This window comes from Taeniopygia guttata, chromosome 17 (assembly GCF_048771995.1).
Source record: "Taeniopygia guttata chromosome 17, bTaeGut7.mat, whole genome shotgun sequence".
Lineage (NCBI taxonomy): Eukaryota > Metazoa > Chordata > Aves > Passeriformes > Estrildidae > Taeniopygia > Taeniopygia guttata.
The window spans coordinates 5,721,423-5,741,280 of record NC_133042.1 but is presented as its reverse complement, the minus strand read 5'-3'; the positions used below and the strand labels follow the sequence as shown (position 1 = coordinate 5,741,280).

General features: G+C 44.7%; 1 protein-coding gene and 1 long non-coding RNA gene across 23 annotated transcripts in view; one reads left to right on the top strand and one right to left on the bottom strand.

Annotated features, from left to right (window-relative positions):
- Positions 1-2,716: 2,716 nt before the first annotated feature.
- Positions 2,717-5,466, bottom strand: LOC115497542 (uncharacterized). Of its 2 annotated transcripts, none has more exons than XR_005982053.2 (3): positions 5,328-5,466; positions 4,136-4,249; positions 2,717-2,853 (listed from the first exon to the last, which is right to left on the bottom strand). It is a non-coding gene; the product is annotated as an uncharacterized lncRNA (long non-coding RNA). The 2 variants fall into 2 exon arrangements; XR_012058541.1 differs by having other exon boundaries at positions 2,786-2,920.
- The window catches only part of DNM1 (dynamin 1), a 63,925-nt gene continuing 49,429 nt past the window's right edge, over positions 5,363-19,858 (top strand). For all 21 annotated transcript variants that reach the window (XR_003963071.4, XR_003963072.4, XR_003963070.4 and 18 more), the window contains exon 1: positions 5,363-5,680. Coding sequence is in view for 15 of the 21 variants with exons in the window: in XM_030286424.4 (XP_030142284.1) it covers positions 5,520-5,680 (161 nt within the window). In the remaining 6 variants the exon portion in view is untranslated. The remainder of the gene's footprint in view (positions 5,681-19,858) is intronic.

The following is a 19,858-nucleotide window of genomic DNA, read 5'->3' as shown; positions in this document are numbered from 1 at the left end:
TGCTGGTCCATCAACCTACAACTAAAAGATTGATTTCAGACATGCCTTTAGGTCCAAATGTGAACATCACACCTATCAAAGAAGGTTTAATTGAATGCAGAAGATAAAGCTCCAGTTTAATGTAATCACACCATTTACTTTGAAAGTCATACAGAGATATAAGGGAACTGCAGAAAATTGGGTTAGGATCCTTTCCTTCACTACAAACAACAAAACAGTGTGTCAGGCTGACAGCTGAAAAGTGCTGTCAGTGCCCAGTGATCACTGGAACGCAGACCTTGACGTGCCATCCACTGACAGTTGTTTTTTCCTGCAAAGAACATCTCCCTTTCAATAATTAAGCATCTCACTACTCAGTGTGCAGTGGCAAATACATAATGGGAGAATACACAGAACCTCAAAAAGAGGCACAATGCAGACTACAGCATTATCACTCAAAACCAACCCATGTATCCCCTAGGCCTGGGAGTGCCTCATTGGCAATGGGAATGAATGAAACAGAGTAAGTTTTAGAAGTTCAAGCTAAGAGAAGGACCAGAGAACATCCTGCATTGCAGAGACTATAGTCAGTGGAGTTGTTGGATCATGACTATAAGGCAACCTGCACTACACCTCTGTATGATTAGATCAGGGTTATGAAATCCTTTGGCAGATTAGAGGACAGAGCATATGAATGCTTTTTATTCAGGAGCTGGATTGTATTATACAGCCAAGTTCTTGCTGGGCTATATGAATTTTTTCCAGGGATCAGGCATGCAGATAACCAGAGATTTCTAATTTCCAGCATATGACTGCACTGTGCAGTTTTATGTTTTAATTTTGGCTTTGAAAAAGACTTGGTATGCAACCCTTGGTGAAGCCACATCACTTTTGAAAACCCAAGTTTCTCAGCGCCTATGACAGCACCAACATACTGCAGTGCCCACAATTTCCTCTGCAATCTGCAAGGATGGTGTGATTACTCATCCATTTCACCAGGATATAACTCGTTCTCACCATAATGTATTTAAGCCTCACAAACTTCTTGGAGAAAAAGCATATGGAGCTTTAAAGTACTTTCTTTTCCTAGTTTGGGGGCCTATGTACTGAAAGAATGGGTCAAGTTTCACCAGACATGGTCTTAACAGCTGATATTAGTTACTGGAATTACACTGTTTTCCATGTCTGTTTTATCTGGAGGATGACTGGATTCACACAACATTTCAAACCAAAATGATCTGTGCATTAAAGGATGTTTTCCCTCATTCTTTGTAATATAGTTCTAGAAACCTAGTCCTAGTCCTTGACAGGCCCACAAGAGGTAAAAATAGTTTTTATATCCATTTTACCATGTGGTCAATCAGCTCCTATTAGCGATTTTCAGTCTCACAAGCTAAAATATATACCAGGAGCTATTTTATGACATCTCACTGGATGCAGAAAGCACAGAGAACTCATCTTTGTTGCTCTTAAAATATTAATTTAAACTCACATCCATGCGCAGATCCCATTCTTAATGGAGTAAAACATTCAGCTTCTTTCTTTCCTTATGTATACTCTGGCTTCTGGTGAGTTACACTCACAATAATACTGTCCTAGTGTCTTATACACCAGATTTACCTTCTTTTACCTCTTTTTGGGGGATTTGCACACCAATTCAGTTTAAGCACAGAAGATGCAGAAGCATCTCACTATGTTATTCTACAAAGAAAAGCATTCTATTCGAAAACTCAAAAATTAAAGGCTGCTTTTCTTTCAAATAGCTTTTGCAATTAATAGGAGCATTAGAAATCAACTTTTTTTCTCTGAGTAACTGATACTACAAGAGATTGATGATGTTACTGTGGTACCATTGCTACTATAGTAGCACTTAAGTACCTAGAAAATAGATACTTAAGCGTTTTCTATCTCTATATGCAGCTTTAGATAGTTATGGAAATGCAAGAGGCTAATTTTAGTTAATATTTTTAACTATTGATCAGCTGTATCATGTAGTATTAGTATGGACAATGACAATCCTAGGCCAGTTTCTTTTTGGAACTTTTAACCATTCAATTTAAATTCTTACCTGTGTTTATAACCATTTTTAGGAAACCCAAAGGTCAGAATTATCCACTTCAAGACCCATAGTGAAACATTCTAAACATTCACACTACCTGGAGTCAGCAGAAACAGTTTTCAAGTAAATTAGAAACTCATAAGCTAATTGCTTTCCACATTTTTGCCTCTTTTTTCCTCTGAGGGCTAGATATGTTATTTTTGCAAGGGCAAGGAATGAAGGACAGACTCCAGCTCTCAAATGTCTATTTCTAATTATGCTAACTAAACTGGGAGTCCTATTTGCATGAGGTGACAAAATCAGCATACACAACTGTGGTTATGTTGATAGCCATACATAGAAACACACATATGCTTGGCCACATGCATTTTTAGGGATTCATGTTAAAGTACATTCAGAAATATTTATAGCACGGGGCAGGGGGAATCTTTCATTCCTCTTGTGTTCCTTTGCTCACATCTTCAGTTTTTCTACTAAGATTAAAAAAATAGATTTTTCCTATTCATTCCAGTTATTGAAATTCCTTTTGTTTTTCCTGCTCTGTCTGCTAAATGCTGCTGAGTGAGTCACAGGTAGGAGGTATTACAGAATCAAAAGGTATGTTTGCTGAGACATCCCTGCAACTCAGTTTGTGGCAGGGGAGAAAATGGAAGGCTCTAGGAGCGATTCCGAGTGCCTGCAGTTCGCTTTTTCATCAGAGGGAGGAGTAGGTTCGTAAAGCTTCAGAAGATCCAAGCCTCGCTGCCTGGGATGCTCGGGGTCAGTCTCTCCGGGCTGAGCAGCTGCAGTCGCTGCAGAAGCGTCCAGACTTTACACTGTAAATGAGTGGTTTAGGGTGACGCTGCAGGCAGACACACTGGAGCTCATCTGCTACAAAAAGCTCTGCAGGACAAAGAAGCTGGAGCAGATTCTGTGCATCTCTCAGTTTTACACTAATATTGATCCATTTAAAGTTCACCAATATTTCTGCATGTTTTACCAATTCCATAATTTCTTTTATTGCTTTCTTGTGTACCTGGAGAGCACTCTATTAGCTCCTCTCATCCCTCCTGTCCAGTTTTGCCCTTTAAGATTTCAATAAGGCCAAAACCCCTCATATAGCCCCCCAAGGACCACATTTCCTAAGAACTAAGTATTAGTTTAATGGAAAAATAAAACTAGATAGTGTAGGAAAAATCACCTGCAAAGAAGTCATGCATGAGCCTTTATACTGTATGAGCTCCTTAACTGGCAATATAAATCTTATTTTTCCCCTCAGTCTTCAACATCAGCTGTTGATATACTATATTTTCAATAGTCTGTCACAAACATTTCTCAAAGAAAATGGATTAGTTTCATTTTAGCTTTTCAAAAAAAAAAATATCACCTGAATGATTAGTTCTAGAGCTGTCCCAACCAGAACAAAATATCTACCCAGTGTACATGGGGATGAAGCTAAGGAGTCATCTATGAGTGAAAGCCAGACCCAAAGACTCCATAGGCTGCAACCAGAGACAAACACGTCTCCCTAAGTCAACAGGGACTGATGGCCCACCCAGGTCCACAGATGTGGGGGGAAGCCCCAGGTGAGGCTGGCCACGGCCACTGAGAGTTTAGTGCAGCTGGTAAATTGTGTGAGGTGACTGAAGTGATGCAACTGGGCAGTCTTTGTATTGCAGTTGGTGAACTTCAGGGTACAGCGAGCTCTGGGAAAAGGCCAGTTTTCTTACGGTTCCTCAAATAAAGCTTCAAAGATCCTCATGGTCTAAAGTTCCCTGAGCTTCAGCTCTGATCCAGGGAGGAAGGTGACATCATTATTTGAGCCTTTGATACTCTTCACTGTTCTTTTTGTGGTGACCTCTTACAAGGAGCAGCTATCCATAGCAGTTTTTTTCCAGAACCCTTCAACATAAATTATCTGAATGGCTGCAGGGATGCTCAAAGGCTTTTGTCCACAGTCTATATTGAATTTCTTAAGCTTATTTCTTGAGATTTACTGGGTAATTTGTTGAGAGGAAAAAATAGAATTGACAGCCCCCAAAACTGCCCACGTATGCCCTACAATGGTGTTACCCGTACAGATGGAGCAGCTCCCTTCCCTTCCTTCAGTGTTCTTACCTGCACACTGGTGATGTGCTAGAGCATGGGGCAAATTCATCCCTCACCATGGTTGCCTCAGTTTCTCTGTATGTCCACATAGGTATTTTTGCATGGATTAAATTTGATGGACACCTGTGAAATAGTAATTATAATTATTATAACTAAAAAGCTGCTGTACAAAACAAAACAGACAGCTCAAAATCTGTTGCAGTTTTTTGTACTTCATTTCCCCCTCCACCCCCATCTCTCTCTGAGCTGTGAATAGGAGTCTTGGGTAGCACGAACTGAGAGGTGTTTGAAATGCAACACTCTCCATCCTTCTGAGTCATTGCTAGCCATCAGATGCTTTTTTGAACACTTGTTTTCATTGCTGTACTTTGAAATCAAATATGGCCTCATGTTATATTCTTATTAAAAACCTATCCCTTTTAAAAAAACAAAAACCAAGCTGTTCCCTCTTTATTGCAGACAAGTAATTTAAAAAACAAAATCTGGGTGCATAAAATGAAGCACCTGTTTGCGTATCTCTAAAACAAGCCTGGCAACACATCCACTGTTTTGCAGCTATAAACAGAAATTGACACATTTTACATCTGTGTTTGAATGAAGCATCAGAATCATAGAATGGGTTGGAAGAGACCTTAAAAAAATTTCTTATTCTAACCTCTGCCATCTTATTCTAGCCAGATGATCAGAGAGTGGTAGCATTTTTGCAAAGCTCTAGTTTAATCATCTCAAGTGTTTATTGCATTTTGGTGATTTCACAAGCACTGTCTCCACACAAAGCCCTCCCATACAGGTGCTGTGACCAAACCCTGAGTAAACGTTGTGGCAGTTAGGATCACAAAGTGCAGGTGTAGGAACCAAGCCATGTGTGTCCTTGGAGCGCATCTCCCGTGCTCGCTGCAGTGCTGCACAGCGGGCGGCAGTGACCGCCACAGGGACCGCGGCACCGGGCAGGGCTCACCGACAGGTACCCTGGGACTGACTGCGGGGCCAGCACACCCGCACCGGCTGGGCCACACCGGTGTGCCAACCTGCCGCACACAGAGGCAGCCCCGGGGCAGCTGAACCGCTCTGGTTCTGGGAGCGAGCCCCGTTCCCAGGTCTTTGGGCACAGACACCGGTGCCGCGCCATCCCGATCCCGGCCCCCTCGGCCCCTCACAGCCGCCGGACTACATCTCCCAGGATGCAGCGCGGCGCCGGTACCTTTAACGCCCCCTGGCGGCAGCACGGGGCGCTCCACAGGCGCGGCGGGCGGGCTGAGGCGAGCGGAGCCCGGGCGGCGTCGAGCGGGGCGAGGGGCGCGGGCTGGAGCCGCTGCCCACCGGCCCCAGAGCCGGGGAGGGCTGCGGGAAGGGTTAGTGCGAGCTCGCCTGTGCCAGGAGCCGCGCCGCCACCATGGGGAACCGCGGGATGGAGGATCTCATCCCGCTGGTCAACCGGCTGCAGGACGCCTTCGCCGCCATCGGGCAGAACGCCAACCTCGACCTGCCGCAGATCGCCGTGGTGGGGGGGCAGAGCGCCGGCAAGAGCTCCGTGCTGGAGAATTTCGTCGGGAGGTGAGCGGGGGTGTCCCCGGGGGCGCGGGCAGAGCTGCCGCATGGCCAGCGCGGTGCGGGGGCAGCGCCGCGGGGTCCGCGGGCAGCGCGGTGCGGGAGCAGCGCGGGCAGAACCGCCTCACGGGCAGCGCGGTGCGGGGACAGCGCGGGCAGAGGCTCCGCACGGGCAGCGCGGTGCGGGGACAGCGCGGGCAGAGGCTCCGCACGGGCAGCGCGGTGCGGGCGCTCTGACCGCGGAGCGGGGACAGCGCTCCGCTCGCAGCTACTCCGCTCGGCGCGTGTGCGGTGCGCGGGCAGCGCTGCAGGACGCCCGGGCGCTGCGGTGCAGGGGGACGGGGAGGCGCGGGAGGGAGGCAGGGAGGGAGGGCTCCCCGCCTGGGGGCATTCCGCAGCGGGGTCCCCGCCACTGCCGCACCTTGGCGGCCGGTGGCAGCCCCCCCTTGTCCTGGCTGTTACATAACGGAGGGGGCTGAAGGGGCTGTGGGGGCCGGCCCCATCCGTCCCCTGCTCGGTGCGGGGCTCAGAGATGGATGTTGTCGCTGCGGGGGGAGTGATGCGGAGGGTGTTTAAGTTTAATCTGCTCCGTCCCCCTCCCCCAGCCCAGGCTCGCTGTCCTCCATAGCGGATGCCATGTCAGGAGCTGCGGGGAGGCTATAGGAAGGACGGGGTTATAGCTCTCCTATATGCTCAAATCCCCGGGTGCTACCATTTTGTGGCAGGCAATATACTGATGCTTTCCCTTCATGTGACCTTCGCATTCATCATCTGCAACTTGAGTAAATTGCAGACCGCGCTGCTTGGGTGTCTCCTCCAGTGTAGACACACAACACCTGAGGCGGGGGGGACGACGACGTTCCTTACCTTTTTCCTGGCCTTGTTAATTAATTGTATTAAGTTATATACGGGTTTTAGTTATCAAGGTGGTTTTTTATGCTGTAAGGAGCATGCAGGTTTCTGGTGACTTGCCTTAAGAGCAGTGACTGCTGATACCTGGTCAGATGCTTGCGTGGGTTTTTCTCTTTCAGCAAACTGCATTTGTGACAACATCTACTGGATCTCGTTTCCCAACCCCCACTTTTTCTTTTAAGCTGTTTGCTGTTGGATGGCTTATAGAGCTTTTCCACTGTCAGAAGGGTCTGTGGTGTGGATTAACTGCTTGTTTAGCTGCAAGTAGCCAAATTCTGGACCCGTGCAAGGGTATCTTTGAGCAGTGAGTGCTGGGTGTACTAGGAGGAAGGCTCAGGGGTTACATCTGGTACAAAGAAAGCATGGTCAAAATAAAATGTTTTCTTCTCTGCCATAGATCAAAGAGTTTTGAAAAAAATAAGAATATAAAATTTAAAGAGTTTGGTATCTCTTCTAGCTAACTTCCAAAGGTCCATGCAGTGTATCCCTGAGAGATGCTGGGATCATGCCAAGGGCCAGACATTGCAGAAACACATTTTACTGAGTCTCAGGTCATAGTCCAGAATCCACTTGTTTGTCCACAGTCACAGAAAAAAAAATGAAATTCCTGCCACCCAAGTGAGAAACTTGCTGGGCTGTAGCTTTTAAAGAAGGGGAAAATTGATCTTCTGAAGTCTTTGAGCAAAATGGGTTCACCTGTTGGCTCTGCTGTTTTCATGCTTTCTAAGTACTGGCAGTCAAACCTCGTAAATCCTTTTTGGAGGATCTGTGCTGGCAGTGCTGCAGTGGTGTCATAGATAATGTAGGGCTGCTGGGCCAGAGGGGGATTTGTTGGAGGAAGGACAGTCAGTGTATTGGGGTAAACTGCTCCCCTCCTTTGGACCAACCACACAAGAGAATTTACTAATCCTTGATGCATCTCCACTGGCACCAATTTAGAACTGGGGATTTTATCTGCTTGGTGGAAAATATATGAATTCAATTATCTTCTGTCTCTTTCTGATGACTTCTGTCACAGGAGAACTTATGACCTCACCGTGTCCCATCAGCTGTCTCTCTAGCAGCAAGTTATAGTGCTGTGGCTTTTAGAAAATGAAATAATTAAGGGTCCCCTGAGCAGGAGCTGAGAGCTGTCTGTAGAAAAGCATTTAGAGGAAATAATTGGAGGGGAAATGGAAAATGTCAGTGTGAAGAGGTCTTTCTCCATTTGATACCCCTGAGTGCTGGCTAGTTTAGACTGGTAACTTGAGACCTCTTACCACATAATGTGTGTGTATATGCTGCAAATCCCAATCCTGTTAAAATAGTGTTGGGGCCCTGCTGTAATGTATAGTCTCTTTTCTTTCTCAGTGGGTATTGGAAACCATGATAAGGAGCTATGGAAATAGTATCCAGAATGAGCATGGTTCTTCAGTGTAATTGTGATAGGGGCTGTTTTCTTGTCTGAACAGCCATAAGAAGAAATTGTGTGTAGACCTACTGTGTACAAATACAATTATTGCTGTAGTGTGGACATGACATATGTCACTGCTCCTGCTTGATACCAGGATGGTGGTGCAGCTATTGCTCAGCAGCTGCTCGCTGCACAGGGAATGTGAGTGCTGATGAGTTTCTCTCTGAGTGGATGGAAATCTGTGCAAGAACAAATGCTGATGTGGTTGGTACTGGCTGATGAGCATGATGCAGACACTTCAGCACAGGGGCTGGAGGCCCTGTCAGGGCTGGTTTCCCTGCTCAGGACCTGTAGGGCTCCTTTCAAATTGTCACCAAATCACGTTTCCCTAACAGGACAGCACACTTGCCCCCTGCCAAACCTGTGTTGTGGCAGGGCTTCAGTCCAGGGCTGCTGCAGGCACCTTGCAGTAGCACTGAGTCCCACATTCAGTGGAAACCTATAAGCAGGGAGGAGTGATACTGCCTGCAATCACTGTTTAGTTACATGTCATACCAAACAAATATTTTTTTTCCTCCTGAATTCAGTGGCTTACTAGCTGCTGCTAATTGCGTTTTTGGTGACACTTACTCTGCTGTTAACAGATTATCCAACAGTGCAGAGCTTGTATTTATAATACCAGATGTCAGTGTGGCTGCTATGTGTGCTTTTGCTGCTGGAATCTCAGCGTGGTGACTCGGATACCGGCTGGTGGTGATAAAATTGCTGAAGAAACAAGAAGCCATGTAGAAGCCAGACAGGTGACACATCTGTCCACAGACTGGTTTGTCCTGGGCCCCAGAACTGGAAGGAAGGTTAATTGGGTGAGCTCCAGGCATTTCCTGTTGGTGTGGTTATAAGCTTGTAGGATAACTCAGGTTGGAAGGGACTTCAGTGATCATTTTGTCCGTTTTTAAGGTGCTGTTACTTCCCTGCAGCATCCTTTTCTAAATTAATAGGTCTTGGAGCCGGCAACTGTACCAGCAAAATTGGTCTGATAAAAAGAACAAAGCATGTGGTATGTGCTAATTTGACTTAAGAGCCCAAATGACTGAGGAGATTATACAAACAGCCTTGTGGGCTGTCTCATACAATCATCCATGTTCATGCCACTCTTACTTTACCATGTGAAAATAACAAATGTGCTTTCTTTAAATCCTATGATCTCAGAGCACTGTTACACAAATCTTCGTGTTTCTGGGAGTATTGCTGTTACCTGTGCTTTACGAACAGGAGGACTGAAAGCTCTGGGCTGTGTTCAGCTGGTTCCTGGAATGGCTGTGCCTTGTGGTGGTGGTGTCTGATCCAAGGCAGGGTGCTGCTCAGCCCTGTGGGACAGCTGCATTGCTCTTCCCAGGGAAAACAAGGCACCTCTGACTTCTCCAGAACATATGGTTTCAGGGGGCTGCTGAGGAGGCAGTGACTAAGGGCTGGGAACAGTGGGTGGAAGGACTTGAATGGAGATGAAACCATCTTGTTTATGATCAAGGGACCTAAGCAGTGCCAAACTTGTGCGAAATGAATCGGTGTTTACTTGACCTCAGACCTGAGCTGGAATCTGGTACCCTACAAGCATTTTCTCTTGGAGGCTGTGCACCCAAAATAGGGGTACTTCCCAGTCTGTCACCAGGCTCTGATGGTATATGCTGAATTCCCTGATTTTTGTGTGTTGCCTAGAAGGAATCACATGTGTGGCCTACAGGAGTGGGCCTAAACTCAACCATTTTGGGATAACCTTGCCTCTCTTAACGATGGAATTTCCATATGGGTAGAAGAGCAGGGAAAATGCAGCGCTGCAATGCCTGTGTCAGTCAAAAGGCTAAATACTCATTGGGCATAGCTGCAGTAAGATGTGACAAAATCAGGCACGGGCCTAGCAGTAAGTGTCTCTTTGCCTTTCTGTGCCCCATAATGGTGATGCAAAGCTAGATCCTGAAGCCAAAGTGTTTAGTTTGGCTTCAGGTATAACTTTGAGGAGGAACTTAATACCTTCCACAGGCATTTAGAGATAAATACACCCCCAAGATATGATGAGGGAATGCCTTCCTTGATAACGCATATTTTGCTTTATTATGGAAAGCTTCCCCAGAAAAATACCTTCAGAGACCAACAGCAGTGTTTAGCAACTATGTAGAAGTGAAGGATCCTAAAGGGATGCATAAAGAGATCCAGCTATTTGGCCTGTTCCTGCAGGAAAACTGTTTTGTTGATGATCTTTGTACTATTAAGTTGCTCAGGCTTCTGCTGCAGTATGTGGTTTATGAGCTTCAGTGTTGAGGACTGAGTGTTTAAATATTGTAAAATAGCTACATTATGTATAGATTGGGGGTGTCTGTTGTACTGGACAATGCTGAGCATCGCTGTAGTACTTCAGGAGCAAATTTAAATTTAAACAAGAAGATACATTCATGACATGTGCTTTGGCCACAAAAGAGGCTCTTAAGAGTGATTCTTCTAAATTTTTGAGGGTTCTGATTTGAGATGTGTGCTGGCAGAGAGATGATTAATTGCAAATCATGGACCTTTAATTGTTGTATGATAAATACGTCTGTGAGCCAGTCAAATCCTGTTGTCTATTTGCAGCTTAAAAACACAGGCACTGCTTGTGAACTGACTTACTTAGGGTTGCAATGGATGGTGCAAGAGTCAGGAGTAGGATTCTGCTGCTTAGAGAAATAAACTATGGTCAGATAAATCCTTCAAATGGCAGCCAGTCTTTGGTCTCCAGTGAAGAAAATACCTATTTTCATCTTGGATTAATTGGGGAAGGAAGCCAATATGGAGCATGGAGGGGAATGGGTAATGTGTTACAGCAGACCCCATGATAAAATAATTTCACTTAAGAGAAATCTGCAGAGCTCTGAGCAAACACTTGTGGAAGGAGGAATGCTAGAAGAAGGTACATAATTAAGTTAAAACATAACATAACATGGATGGGTGTGAGGGAAAACCCTGTGAATCTCAGTGCTCATATATGCAGCAGCAGTGTCTGCCTGTGTTTGTTGTCAACTTGTTTTAATCTTATCGGGGTTGGCTCAAATAAGTACAAGTCTAATATTTTTTCTACTTCCTGCAGCAGTTACGTGTTCTCTGCAGATCTTTCAGCTTAACACTTTCAGCTTTAGTGATGATTTCGTGCTTCTGGTTAACTGCCCACTAGCCTTATATTCTCTAGAAGAAGGGATTTTTAAGGCATGTCTCAGATCGTATCAGAATTTACCTAGGGAAAGGAAACCAGCTGCAACCCAGTGGGAAAGCTGGTGCTCAGTGTGATGCAAGTTGGTGTTTGGACCTACTGGTGTGTGAAAATGACAGGTTGCCTTGTCATTGCTGGAATTCATCACCTGATAGCCGACAGATCAGGGATGCTGCATTTCCTTGCGGGCTCTTCCTTGTTAGCATGATAATCCTCAAGATGAGAATCTTGGAACATCTTGAGATTTTTTTTTTTATTACTTCCTATTGTACTTTGAGATAAGTACATATGGAATTTTTTGTTTCCTCAGTAAACAGGATGCAGTGATACAAGGCTGTGAAGAGGGAACAGAACCAGTGGGGAAAGGAGTCTGAAAGTTCCCAAAAGTTAAACTGTCAGCTGCTCCTGTTTTTTAAAACTTGGTGTGCTTATCACACAGTCAAAAAACCTTAATAAAACCAGGTAAAACAAAGATGACCTACTGTTTTTAAAGGGTGCTGATTGTTTTCAGAAGCCATTCAATACCTATCTGGCATACCAAGCCAAGTCCTTGACCGTGACTTTTCCAGATGCTCAGAGCAGGCAGAACCCAGCTAGACTTCAATAGAAGGAGTGGGAGTCTGTCTGCAACACCTCCTATCTGAGGCAGCTTCTGAAAATGTTATTCTAAGGCAGGAAGTTAATCCCCTTCCTGATCTGGTGAATTCCTGAATGTCCCTACTTTGTACTCCAGGACTGAGTCTCTCTGTAAAAGTGTGAGTAAAAATTCTGAATAAGGTTATTTTAAGATGGCTCTTTTTAAGGAGAAATGGAAGCAGCTTACAACTTAGCAGAAGTTAATCAAGAAAACAGTTCTTGCTGTGTTCTAGCTTCTGGGGTGAAACTTATTATGATGCCTTGAGCATTGAATTTATTGGACAAGAACAAACCCATGTGTGCTCCACCCATGTGAGCCAGTACTTAGTTTTTTGTTTCAGGCAGTGCATGGGTAGCAAAACCAGAAGAGTTAGTGAAGGGGTGGCAGGCAGTCATCTAGAAAGAAGCATGTGGTTGTTCAGCCTGTGTGCCCAATGTAAATTGGTTTTGAGGCGGCATCTGTGAAAGGAGATTTACTGATAATATGCAGGGTAATCCTACTTCCTTGATATGCCACTAAAAAAAGCACCCCAAAAACTTTGGGTGTAATATTTTCCTCCTTCTTGGATTCTGATCTGTAACCCTATGAGTCAGAATACAGCTAGTTGGGAGGAGAGATGAAATTAAATCTGGTCCAAGAAAAAAACCAAACCCCAAACCCAGAAGTCTAGTCATGCATGGTGGGAAAAATAGCTTACTTGTGGGACAATTTCTCATTCTACTTAAGTTTTCACTTCCTGGCCTCTGACCTGACATTCTGATAGAGAGTGGAATCTCATGGTTAAGGAATATTGTCTCTTATTACAGGCAAATGGGCATGTTCATCCTTGAGGTAGAATTCTGTTCTTTGCTCTGAAGATAAATTCTTAGTGATTAATTTTTTACCTTTTCTCCGTCCTTAAAGGCTGGTAGTGTCTCTCATGACATGTAGGTGTATATCATTAATGGACACTTGAACTATCACTGGAAAAGGTTAAGCATAAAGTGATAAACTGTTTTTCATAGCAATAAATGAAAACTCCGTAAAGATGGCACTGCAATGTCTGTCTGAGCCCTTGCAAAGGCTTGCCTTCTCTCTAGAAGTGTTGTGCCAAGAGCTTTAGTTCTTTGTGCAGGTTGTTTGCTCAGTATTTTGCATGTTATTTAAGCCTGCTCTGCAGAGGTTGGGTCTGGTGCAGCCACCTTTGGTTGCTGGCATAGATCAGGTGCAGGATTTGAAGAGTGAGGGTGTTCTTAGAAAGCACTGGAGACGAGAGGCTGTCCTAGTTTTAGCATGGTCTTTCAGGGCAGGCATGGGTAGAAAAGCCCTACAGAGGAGAGAGCCCAGGTTTTTGTACCTAGGGACTTTCAGTACTTGCATGTTCTGGTCAGGTTTGGAGGTGGTCAGCCTGCAAGCAGGTACTGATTCTGGAAAAACTACAAAAAGTTATTTCTCTTAATTTACGTTTATCTGTGATCCATCTAAAGCTCACATTATGCCTATTTTGGAGTGACTTGATGGACTTTAGTAATGCAAACTGGATGTGTTGCTCAGAACTAACTAATATAAATACTGGGTTAGCTATGAAGAGAGGGCTGAGAACATTTCAGTGTTTACTGACGGGCAGACAGGACTGCATCAAAACACTGATGGGCAGCTGAGGGCACAATTAATGTTAGATATTTAAACAATTATTCCAAGTGACTCATTGATACTTTGTAGTTAGGTTCAGCTTTGTTTTCAATGTCCGTTTGAATATTTTAATAACAGTTGAATATAAAGTGGCTCCACAGTTTTCTTAAGGTGTCTTCTGTAGATGGACAGACAGGACAATTAAGTTGCTGGTGTTTGCTTCCTTTATGACCTTTAGGTTTGTCACAGCTCTGAGCCTGGTGCTGACTGTAGTAGATAACTGCTTTGCTTTCCTTCAAGACACAGTGCAGGAATAATGAGCCCTGAGTCTGAAATCTAACAGTGTCTCTGTTTTCTCCAGAGCATCTGACATGGAAAGCTTTGGCAGACCCAGCCATGACCAAATGGAAGCGAGATGGTTGCTGGTTGGTAGCTTCTTGCAATTCAGCATAACATGCTTTTGGGAGCTTCTTGGAAGCAGACGTTATGCAAGCTCCTCAAGCTGTGTCTTGCTGACTGGAAGCAAACTTGCCAGCTTCTGCCATTTTTCTGCAAGTCTTGTGACTTGTGTGGCTTTTCTTAGAGCCCTGGCCACAGCAATTGAGCGAACAGAAGAGCAGTGTAGCTTTTGTATCAAAACCAGCAATTTCTATCATGGAAGTTTGAGGCTATTTTTTTTTCCCCTAAAAGATGCTGTTTCCCTAAATGCTTCTGGAGACAAGTATAAAGAATCCCTAAGCTTCTAAGACCTGCATTGTCATCTCTTCCCTTCGTAAAAATCAGGGGTTAGTCTCAAAACTATAAGCTCTGCTAGAATACTTGTGTTGCAGTTGCAATGAACAATAAATGAGGTTTGGAATAAACCCAGTACCTCACTTGTGACGGAAATGGGAATTGAACTGGAGTCTCTGGGGCCGAAAAATACTATTTTAATAATGTATTGTTTCAACAGTCTCCTTTAACTCTCCCTTTCCTGTTTCTTATGGCTGTAGGCTGTATTGTTGCAGCCGTGTGGAAGGCTGAAGAGTTAATACAACCATAACAGACATGGGAAGTGCTGGGCTCCTGTCTGACTGCTCAGACTGTCATTTTGGGGCTGGGAAGCACTCTTGCTGCAAGAGTGGTCAGTGTAATATATGTGATGCCTCTGAGAGGACACAACCAGTGTTAAACTGATACTGCTGTGGATTTTGGCTGCAAAGCCAGGCAGTGTTGCTGTAATGCTGGATAAAAGCTGATCATAAATTGCAGCTGTATTTCAGAGTAGTTTTTCAGCTGCATTCAGACCCTTTCTCATATCAATAGGCAGAAGTCTACAGAGATGCTGAGCAGTTGGTTCTCAACATCTGCAAATGTTTTCACAGCACAGCTAACTTACCCTGGAGAGCACTAGGAGAAACTACAGTGTTTCCCTTTATTTTAAAATTGAGAACGGAGATCCAGTGATGAGGGAGGCGGTGCTGAATTTTTTAGAACATGGAAAGAAGTACCTAAAGGCAAAAATCTTGGAGTCTTTGTTCAGTTCCTCCTCTTTGTCTTCCTGCCACTCTTACATCTGTAAAGACAGAGTAAGCTACATAGGATCTGGCTCAGGGCTCTGACAAATTAACAGACTGTTTCAACCCCGAGAGCTCTTCCTCATCCATGTAGTTACAAACCTCTAAAAATGAGGCTTATAATGACTATGCATTTGCCACCTGCCTTCCGGCACAGGAACAGTTCCCTGTCAGCAGGGGAATATGTCTGGTGACTTGCTAGTTCAGAATTAAACCAATAAACACCAAAGCTGTAGCCCTCACAGGTTTTATGCTGATATTTAGCCTCGCTGACTTGTTTATGATTTACTCTGAGCTTATATTGCTCTGGGTCATGATGGGACCCCTTGATTCTAATACATGTTAGGTTTTCTCTCTTTCTGGCTGTTGTGATCTCTTGTGTAATCTCTGGCTATTTCTTAAGCTGATTGTGCTTTTACTTTTAATAGAAGCTCCTCTATGAATAGCTGGGAATTGCCTGAGCATGGTGGTGGCCTTGAGAGGAGATGTGTCGCAGTGGGGTTAAAGCTACGGGTAAGGAGGAGATTGGTACATTCCAAAATGCAGAATGCCCTCAGAGATTGGTGCATGACATGTGTCACACTGCAGAGCTGATGCTGCAGCTCTAGCACTGAAACTCAGGTCACCTCCTCTACATCATGCAGCTCTCAGCAGAGATCCCAGCAATAAACTTCTTCCCTCTGGGCTATGCTACTTTGCTTTGTTCCTGTTCCTAAGAATTACTCTGCTTGCCTATTCGTGCAAGATGTGTTTGTATCTCAGGCCTGCAAACTACCAGGCATCCCAAACTAATTTTGGAGAAAGAGATCCATTTCCTGCATGAATTTGTATAGACTATTGAATGAATGATATTTAAGGAATGTTTACTGCAAAAGAATAAGTGAGTTACTGCATTGGCACTTGATATTTTGCTGACTTCTGCTTGGACAAAGTTGAACTCCCATTGAACACCTGGAGGGACAAAAGCAGATGTCTTAGAAATCACTGTATTGGTAGAGTGGAGATACAGGGAGAGAAATTTAGTTAAACCTTTTCCTTGTGGAAAATAAGGAAAGGAATGGAAGGCTGTAAGACTGTGGTCTGTCCAAGTCACTGTGCTGCAGTTTTGCTATCAGAATGCCCACTGATAAGGCAACACCTGTTTTAATCTTCCTTTTTTTGTTGTTGTTGTTGTTGAATTTAAGTGTAACCTTTTTGTCACCTCCCACGGTCACTGCCCAAATCTGACTATAGCAAAATGTGCCTTTTGTGCACATGACAAGTGCTGTTCCACTGGACATTAGAACCAGACAGGAGGTCTGAAGCTTGTCTCTTCTGGGACTATTGATCCAATTTTTGTTCTGGTATAGTGGGAAATGGAGATATCTTGTGTGGTTTTTTAAGTAGAGTTTAATGCTTCTGACTTTCTCTGCACTAGAGGTGTTTGCAATCAATCTGGGTCTTCTTCAAGGGCTTTAAGAGGCAGTGCCTCTGCACCATGTTCCCAGCCCAGGTTGATCCTAATTATATCTGGAGCTGCAAAGGTGCAGTGCATAGCAAGGAGCCTGGCACTGTTCCTGCATACTTCTCCAGGCAGAGCAGAGATGGAAATTGGCATCTTAAATTTCCTCTGCAGGACAGCTGTGCACTGTGGGCAGTTTGGTCAGGATGCCTGAGTGCAGCATAACTCTGTTACCCCATGGAATTCTGTCCTTCCTGCCTGGCCTGTTGGAAAGGAAGCAAGCTGCCTCCCCATCCCCAGCACTCTCTGCCTCTTACCACTGACCTGAGATAAGCTATTGGGGTACATGCATTCAGCTTTATAAACCCACCACCAGTGTGTGGCAGCTAACAGCACATCATGACTTGTTGAGGTACCATCCTTCCTCATGCAATTTCTGTTTTATTTGTATCTGTGGGCTCATCAAAGTGGCTTTGCCTTTCCCAATGAATTCTTTCAGCTGTCTGTACCCTTTAAGGAGTTCAGGCTCTGGGCAGCCTGTCTCCTTTTCTAGCACACACTGATGTCTGGGAGTGGAGGAAGTGTCATGCTGCAGTGATGAAATGTGCCTCCAGCTACATTTGTTCTTCTCTTGGGTCTTGCAGCAAATACCAGGACTCCAGAGGTGGAGTTTTGACAAGAAATCTAAGATTATACTTAGCACAATATTTGATATCTTTGAATTTGTCATTGTACCTGGTTTCATTCTCTGAAGGAGAGAAGAACAAAAAGGGGGATAACCCCCTTTTTTATCCAGAGCCTCCATAGGATGAATAGTGTGAATATGAGTTACTGCTGCACAGTATAATGGTGTCTCTGAACACAGGAGAGCCTCTGCTGCTGGGCAGCCTTTAGAATGCCTCTGCTGCTGGGCAGTCTGGACTCAGCTGCAGCCTGGCTCCAGAGATTAAGACATTGGTGGTGGGAAATAGCCAGGTCAGCCTGCTGCTCGTCAGTCTTAGCATCCATTAATCCTCGGGTGTTATTGTGGCTGTGCTTTCCCATCAGCCATTCCTGTCCCAGAGTTTTAGTGTACAGCTTGTCCTTTTGTTTTCTCACAGCTCAGGTTGCAGGTGCTGAACAGGTCACGTTTTTCAAGGCTGCAGCCTTCTGTTACAGCAGAGCCAGGGGTTGTTGGTAGGTTTGTTTGTGCCAAAGCAGAGAAATGTTGCTGCAGTGTTATGACAGATCAGTGCAGCTTGAAAAAGAGGCAAAGATGCTGGGTCATGGGTTTACCTTTCTGGCCTTAAAAAAGCCTGGTTTTCACTACTGTCATAGGGACTTAACTAATCTTATGCTCTGGGGTGTTGCAGTTGCCTGGTATTGTCTTCTTGGGGACTGTCTGGAAATTGCAGGGAGATTCTGCAATTGCAGGAGATTTTTGCCAGGGTATATATGCTTCTGAAGTAGCAAAAGGAAAACTTGCTTTCGTGCTGTGATGGTGAAAATTAAGCAAGACAGACATAAAGGTCTGGTTTACAGTTTCTGGGGTGGAGTATGCATCATGCAGTGCAGTATTTCTGGTGTTACTTTTGTTTTCCTCGCATGAGTAAAACCAACCTTGTTTCCTTTCTCCTGGGATTGTAATTCTTGAAATCAAAACTGCATTTTCCACAAATGTGTAATCCTTACTGCCATATTCATTCAGGATACACTAGGCTGCTTATTCTCTTGGGTTCCTGATACTGTCATGCAGAATAAGTGCTGTATTATTTTTTACCGTGAATATCCCAATACAGCAAACAAAATCCAGACTTCATTTTCTATTACTCTGAAAATCCTAGAGGAAGCTGCACAGCAGCAGTGCTGCAGTTTTGTGCTCTCTCCAGCCTCTGCTTCCCCAGCTCTGCAGCCTGGAGTCAATGCAGCATTTGCTATAACGGGCAGTGACTTTTTGAGATCAGGCAGTGCACTGTAGGCTGTACCACTCTCTAAATAATTCTCCACAGTAAAACGCAGAGCTCCAAACAAGAAAATGCCTTTACAGTTTTTTACCTGCAGAAACACAGAGTAAATTGGCTCACAAGTGCACATGAGGTGCTGGAGTATTCTGTTTTGATTTCCCATCTGTGTTCTACGTCCTCACGTATTCTGGACTAACCCATCTGCAGGAAGATAACAGGGAGGGAGCTGGCAAATAACCCTCAAAATGGAGGAGGAGAAGAATATTTCTGATTAATTCTCTCGCAGCAGAGATGAACTGAAGCAACTCACATTTTGGATGAGATGGTTGGGTTTGTATGCTGGGAGTGCCTCTTGTTTCTCCTCCAAACTCTTGACCTACACTTGCTCAAAACCTCAGCAGCTTGGGGCTGATGCCCACCAGTGAGGGATGTAGGAGGGATGTGTGGACATCCAACTGATTTGTTTCTATGGAAACAGTAGATTTCACCATGTTTTAGGGAAGTAGGAGGAGAATTATCCCCCTGGGCCTGGTTCTGGTTCTCAGATTGGATTGGTTGCTGCACAGCAGTTGTAGAGCAGCAGCCCATGAAGGGATTATCTATCAGCCAGTGATCACAATTAGGGAGGGAAGCACGTGGCTCCAATCTGCTCCCATTGTGGGATTCCCAGGGTCACAGCTCTCCATGGCACTTAAAAACAAGGAGTTTAACCTTGGTTACTCATTGCCCCAGAGGAGGGCAGCTGCACCCAGACTCCTCAGTTGGGATGGCTGAGGGAGTGAGCTGTGCTTGTACCTCACAAGAGCTGAAAATTATTTGTGTTATCTACAAGGTCTGGGGAAGCTGAGGTCTTTTAGAAAGGCTTCAAGTGATGCTTGCTTATGAAATTAAACTAAGTCAAATTTGTTGTACTGCTCTCAGAAAGTCCCAACACTTGAAGTGCTGTGACTAGGGGTGATGATTTTGAGACCTTTTTTTAAAAATGAAAGGTAACCTCATGAAACTGCAGAAGGATTCAAAGCATGAATATGAACCTCAAACAGGTTCAAATAAGGAGAGTTTTTACTAAACCCCATATATTATTAGTGATCTGTAGGGCTGAATCTCTTCAAACTGGCCTGGTGCCTTTATGCAAGATTCCAGTGCTGGTCCTTCTGAAGGAGTTAACCCACACCTCTGTATTTCAGACCCTCAGGTCCTAAAGGCACTTACCTATCCAGGCTCTAGCACTGACTGAGAGGGAGAGCTTGTATTTCTAGATAGAAAGAAGGCAGACCATGGAAAACTGACAGAAAGGGTAATGCCTGTGTATGTTTGAACCTTTTCCCAAGGTACTCCCTTGTTTCCTACAAATGTAGGACAGGAGCTGTGTAGCTGTCTCTAATGGGGAGAAACACTCTTTGCTCAGCTTCTGTCTCCCCTTACTGTATATAGGGACTTCCTATATTCCATGTTA